The sequence below is a fragment of the Rhea americana genome, unplaced genomic scaffold (genome assembly GCF_003343005.1).
Source record: "Rhea americana isolate MKP2758 unplaced genomic scaffold, rheAme1 scaffold_122, whole genome shotgun sequence".
Lineage (NCBI taxonomy): Eukaryota > Metazoa > Chordata > Aves > Rheiformes > Rheidae > Rhea > Rhea americana.
Window position 1 is genome coordinate 2,625,996 of NW_028185284.1, and position 6,021 is coordinate 2,632,016.

General features: G+C 57.9%; 1 protein-coding gene across 1 annotated transcript in view; it reads right to left on the reverse strand.

The window, feature by feature from the left end:
* Window positions 1-442: 442 nt before the first annotated feature.
* The window catches only part of PI4K2A (phosphatidylinositol 4-kinase type 2 alpha), a gene marked incomplete at its 5' end in the record, with an annotated part of 8,023 nt that continues 2,444 nt past the window's right edge, over window positions 443-6,021 (reverse strand). Inside the window, 8 exons of the mRNA XM_085325683.1 lie at window positions 443-2,163; window positions 2,297-2,356; window positions 2,644-2,777; window positions 3,049-3,148; window positions 3,625-3,686; window positions 4,390-4,543; window positions 4,627-4,758; window positions 5,009-5,209. Of these exons, the coding sequence (XP_085181809.1) occupies window positions 2,002-2,163; window positions 2,297-2,356; window positions 2,644-2,777; window positions 3,049-3,148; window positions 3,625-3,686; window positions 4,390-4,543; window positions 4,627-4,758; window positions 5,009-5,209 (1,005 nt within the window). The remainder of the gene's footprint in view (window positions 2,164-2,296; window positions 2,357-2,643; window positions 2,778-3,048; window positions 3,149-3,624; window positions 3,687-4,389; window positions 4,544-4,626; window positions 4,759-5,008; window positions 5,210-6,021) is intronic.

Here is a 6,021-nt window from a genome sequence, read left to right on the forward strand (position 1 = left end):
GGGCGCCGTGGCGGGGGGGGGGGGCGGCCGCGGCCGGGCTCCGCTGCCCTCACTCACCTCTTTCCCTGCAGCATCAGCGAGCAGGAGACGGCGAGCAGCCGCGGGGAGCCCGCTGAGCGGCCGGGAGCCGGGCTTGCCTCCCCCCTGCTGGGGCTGCTGGACAGCGGGGCCGGGAGAGCAGAGTCTGCCCCGTATGGGCCCCCGGCAGACACCGAGCRTATTGGATGGGGGCACGATGGTTAATAAAAGTGGATGGTGGTGGCTGTGTGAAGCTCTGTAGCTGTGCCATGCCTCGGGCACCCTGATTCTGGTGCCAGCTCTGGTGACCYGCAGCCCTGCCCCCCAGGGGCTCAGGACTTTGGTCCAGGCTGTCATATCTGGCCCAAAACAAGGCATTCCTAGCCCTGCTTCTAGCTGTTGCTGAGACAAACAGGAGGCCAGCTGAACGGCAGCTCTGTTATTCAGACAGTTGCATGGTTTAAATACATTACATACATTTCTACAGTGCATTAGAACAATACATTTCAGGTCAGATGGAGGTGCAGCTGGGCCTGGCCAGGCAGCCAGGATATTATTACCCCTACCCCCCCTGTGCTTGCAGTATCTTTCCCCCTGCACAAGCATAGCCAGCACTGAGCACCTTCCACCTCACTAGAAACAAATGAGACCTCAGGCTGAAGCAGCAGGACCCCAGCCAGGCTTCACCCCCTACCCCCAACAYGGGCAAATAGGACAGCAAGGTCCACTCCCAGCTTCCCCCAGCAGCATGAAAAGCCTCAGCTCTAGGCAAGCAGATGCAGGCAGCAGCCCTGGTACCATTTTGCACAACAGCTTGGCAGCTCTTGAGGAGAGGGAAACCCGCTGCCTCACAAGCCTGCACCGAGCCCTCAAGATTGTCAGCACTGGGTTAACTAGGAGCTTCTGCTGGACCTCACATGCTCCCCACATGGCTCCTCTGCTGTGGCTCCCACCCACCTAGCAGGAAGAATTTCTCCAGCCACCCCCTTTCCCTCAAGGGCACTGAGACACAAGTGAGGTTGGGGGGCAGGCTAGCTGGCCCAGCCCTGGCTGCACAGCAGCCAGGGAACTTGCTGGGAGCAGGGGTGAAAGCCAGACAAGAGCAGCTGTAGAGACAGACCTGGCAGAATGGATTGACTGGGACCAGCAAGCACAAGGCTGCTCACACCTGCCCTGGGCCTCCTCCCCCAGGGGACAGGCGAGCTCCTGCAGGCACCACACCTGCAGAGAGGGTGGCTAGGCCACAGCACCTCCCAGAGCTGCCTGCTTTTCACAAGGACCAGCAAACACCTCCTCCCTTTAGTGCCTAAGAGCATCCCAATCAGCCCCAAGGAGCAGGCTAGAGCAGGGGACTTCCCTCAYACATCTCCCTCCCTGCCCAGAGCCCCAGCCAGAGAACAGCTGTTCGTTACGGTCCCCACTGCACCAGCAGGAACTCCCCCTGAGGAAAGCAGCGTGCACAGGGACAGGGCAGAGAGGAGAAAGGATGAGTACAGCACACCCTTGGGGACAGGGAAGGGAGGTATAACCCACAACAGGCTTTCCCAGCCTGGGAGCCAGCAGCAGGCACAGCGGGGAAGAGGAGGGCTAGCGGCTAGCGTGAAGGGCTGGACGGATCCTGGCCCCAGCAGCGGGCACCCTGCTAATTCCAGCCACAAGCAGGCATGCTCAGACCCGCATGCAGGCCAAGGGAGGGACGCATGGGCAGGGTCCCCGTCAGGCCAAGGCTTGCAGCTGCTTTCCACACCTCTCGCTGGGCTCCTCCCCAGACAGGGCTGCACGCGCACAGCGCCGAGCTCTGACAGAGCTGAAGAGGGGCCGTGCCCAGCCTGCCTCACTCCTCCAATTCGGCTGCGGGTTCCTCCAGCCACGCTTGCTCGCTCTTCCCAGAACATCAAGTCCTGGCCGCAGGAGCCAGCAGGTGCCCGGCTCCTCTCGCAATGCTAGTCCGAGGTGGCCAAGCCCTGCCCGTGGCTCCCACGGCTACCACCAAGAGAAAAAAGGCTTCCGGCTCTGGAAGCTCTGTGTATAGGACTCGCTGGCAGTACGCTGGTGGGAACGTGCTGTTTCCACAATCACAGGTGGCATCTGGACTAGGTGCAGGGGACTCTTCCCATCTTTCAGCGCCTGAGTCAGGTTCAGAATCTGTACAGCAGAACAGAGGAAAGCCTGAGCTGCCCCTCTGCAGTGACAGAGGGCAAAGCAGCAGGGAGGACAGCAGCAGATAGGACAAGGCTCTGCAGCCTCACTCATCTGCCTCCCCTAACACACAGCTTACCTGGCCTCTCATGACAGCAATCTGCTTGTGAAACTGTCCCCTGTCAAAGCCTGGGTCTTTCTGCAAGAGACAGCAATGAACACAGTGGGATCTACCCTCTGYCGCACACCTTTTAAGAGATGCCTGTTTCCCCATCAAGCTTCTCTTCTCCTGTCCCACAAGTTTTCTGATTCTCTCCAGGCCTTATCTTCAGCTCTTGGCAAAGGGATAACCCTGCTTGCTTCAACCTCAGACAACTTTCAAGGAACCTGCTGGCCACCCTCCTGTCCCCTATAGCCTTTAGAGGGAGCTTCTCAACACCATCCTTGCTCCTTCTTACAGGCCATCCTCATCCCCTCTCAGCTCACCTTGAAGAGCTCGTACAGATCTTCTTCCAGGTCCTTGACAAAGTTGGGGTCTGAGATCTTGGGAAGAATTAGGTCCTTGATCTCCTGTGAAAAGGGAATTTTGGCCTGGGGTAGCCATGCCCAGTAGAAGGGATCTGCAGAAGGAAGCAGGAGGTATTACAGCCAGGTGCAGCCCAGTAAGACAAAGCTGCTCCCAGGTCCTGAATCACCTATGTCTGGGACTCTGGGTCCAGCACCCACCTCCTAAATCCCCTGCTGAGAGGGGGCTGCCTGCGTATCCAAAAAGGTTTGCAGGGGGGCAGCCCTGACCACTGCCCCTCTCCAGTCCTTTTAGATGCCCCAAGGCCACACAGCACAGGGCTATATGGCTTCTCGGGGTGCCCCAGCGCAGCCTGAGGGACTCACATGCTCTCCAGGAATCCGGGTGTTTCAGGGGAAAGGCCAAACCGTTGTCTATAGCAGCTAGCTTGATGATGGGCTCTTTCACCATCACCCAATCACTGTCCTGGAAGGAAGGAGAACACTGGTCACAAGGGAAACCCCAGCAGGGACAGTTCCTCCCCTGTACCCTGCAGCACTGCTGCCAGGCKCTTAGACCCTGCTACCATAGGTGTGGCAGTCTCTCACCCACGACATAGCTCCTTGCCCACAAGCAGGCATCATGGACAGATGCTAGCAATACTGCTGCCTCCTTCAGACAGGAAGGGGACAAAGCTGCGCCCCCCAACCCCCTCAAGAATGGGCAGGTCACACATCCAACAAATCACCACCAGTTCCCCCCAGAGAACCCAGCTGCATCCCCTTGAAGTCTCACTAGGCCAAAAACTACCAACGCAGAGGACAGAGAAAGGCCAAGGAGACAAGATCAGGCTTCTGCACGCTCAAAGGCCCAAGCCAGTTGGGAAATCCCCTGCTCGATTTCCAGGCATCCAGCGTGCAAGCACCAGACAAGGCCTGCAGAGCCCCTGCCCAGGAACTCACCCGCACACCTGCGCTATCCAGGGGACAGTCATACTTGATAAGCCAGTTGTCATTACCTCGATCTGCAGGGAGAGAGAAACAGCCACGTGAGCGTGGGGGCCTGCCTGTGCCAGGCCGGGCTCTGGAGAGCACTCCCTACGGCCCAGCCACAGTGAGGTGGATGGTCACGCATTATGGGCGCAAGTTTACTCCTCCTCCGACCCAGAAACAAAACAGGCTAGACAGACTTCTCCTACCCAAACTCCATACCAGAGCCCTCGAGCCTGCTGCAACCCTGGGAAGCCCCATCAACCCCTAGGCAACTAAAGAGGAAACTGAAGAGATCCAAGCATCCCCAGCTCTCAGGAGAGACATAGAGAAAGGTCAGCCTGCCAGCCCTGGAGTGCTGCTCCAGCCCATAACCCTTCCAGCCCAGCATGGACTTGGGAGGCCCAGGCCAAGCTGAGATATTGCAGCACAGCCAGGGGCTTGGTGCAGGGTCCCTGAATGACCTGGGATTCTTACAGCTGGCAAACTTTCACCCCAGTATCTAAGCAGACCCCACGCTGGGCTCCAGATCTAGAATACAGGCTCACAGCCAGAGCATGCCCATGCTGGYGGGTAGCCACAGCAGCTGTAGTTCACCCTAGAACAGCAACCAAGTGGTGTTGATACACATTTGGGTGCTGGGAAGAGCTGTCAAGTTCCTGCCTGCATCCCTTCTCTCCAGCTGGCAGGATGTAAAGGAGCAGGCAGYGCCCCAAGCCGGATGGCTGCTGGCCCTACCTGTATTCCTGATGATGTAGTCCAGTACCACCAGCCGCTCAAACTGTAGCAGCAACTGCCGGTTGGTGTTCTCAGGCAGCGGCTCAGCTTCAAACCGCCGCAGCCAGTAGTCTGCGTCCTTGTAGCCTTCCACAAAGAGCTGGAAGGAGCCCACCTGGAGCAAGGAGCAGGTGGGTTACAGAGGGCAGCAGCAGAGGGAGTGTAGTGACAGGCATACTCATAGCCTGGGAGCTCTACCTTGGGCGGCAGACCAATGCGGTTGAAGCGCTGGCCAACTTTTGGCACCTTCTCCAGGGCCAGCCTCTTTCCTCGGGACTTCACTCTGTCAATGGCGCTGTAGTTAAAGGTCTCACTGGCCAGATACACCACCTGAGGAGATATGAGCACAACAGTCAGCTGGGGCAACAGGCACACCAAGGCCTCAGAGACCTTGCTGATAAAATTAAGACACAGCCCTTCCCACAGTTCTGCTCAGCAGCCTGAGGAACCTGAGCAGGAGCAGTCATGGCCCAGAGCTCTCAACACAACATCTCTAAGTTGCCACAATGAGACCCAAGCTCAGCYGGGCAGGAACACATAAAAGCACCCCTAGAACAAGGGCCCAGCAGCAGCCTCTTACCTTTGTGCGGGGAACAATGCTGAGTTCCAGTTTCTGGTCCACAAGGCTGGCACCTGCCTCCGACAGGTAGCCCTGGTTCAGGACGAGGCAGTCTCTTCCAAAGCAGCAGGGGCAGCACAATTTCTGCAGCCACTTGGTCCACTTGGGGTTCAGCTGCCCGTATGGTTCCTCATTTTTGGGCTTGAAGACACCAATGATTTTCTGAGAACGAGAGAGAGGAGTGCTGACTCTCAGAGCTAGAAGTCAGAACACTCATCACCTGAGCCAGCCTATGACAGGGACAAACTCTGCCAGAACAGAACCAGCTCAGCCGTGCAGTCACACTCCTGCAGTATCCAGCCCTGCTGTGCCTTTCCCTGCTTCTTTCTGCAGATCAATCATCTCAGATCCAGGATATTCCCTCCCGAAGCAGGAGGGAGGCTTGGACGCAGCTCATCACTGCCCATCAGGCGTTTCCACCCACTGCAAGTGGGGAAAACCTGGGCTCTTCTCTGCCAAGAAACCCACACCCCAGAGATGGGGCAGTCACTCTTCCTTCACCCTGGCTTATTCTCCAGGCACCCACTGCCAGTCCCGGCTCAGCTGCTGTGAGTGCTGCYGACATGCGCATTCAGGAAGAGGGCCCAGAACAACTTCTTGCCAGGGCAATAACCTGCCTCTGGGCCCAGGCAGATCCCCAGCTCCCAGGATGGGGCCAGAGGCTGGGAAGGATCCTTCTCCAGCCAGTGCCCAGTCCCACGAGAGCAGAGTGCTGCCCAAAGACCTTTGCATCTGGCTTATGCACCCAGAAAGCGCTCTCCCTGTCCCAGAGGAGACCACTGACAATGCTGTCCCCTGCCCTGGTAAATATTCAAGCACCAGGCCAGTGACCTTTGGATGTCTGGGAAGAGCTACTACTCCCAGCTGCTCAATACCTCCATGCAGAAGAAGGCAGGGAGACAGAGATTCTTGCTCTGGCTCCAGTATCCACTGGACAGAGCTGACCATAGACTGCTCAGAAGAGACAGGGCAAG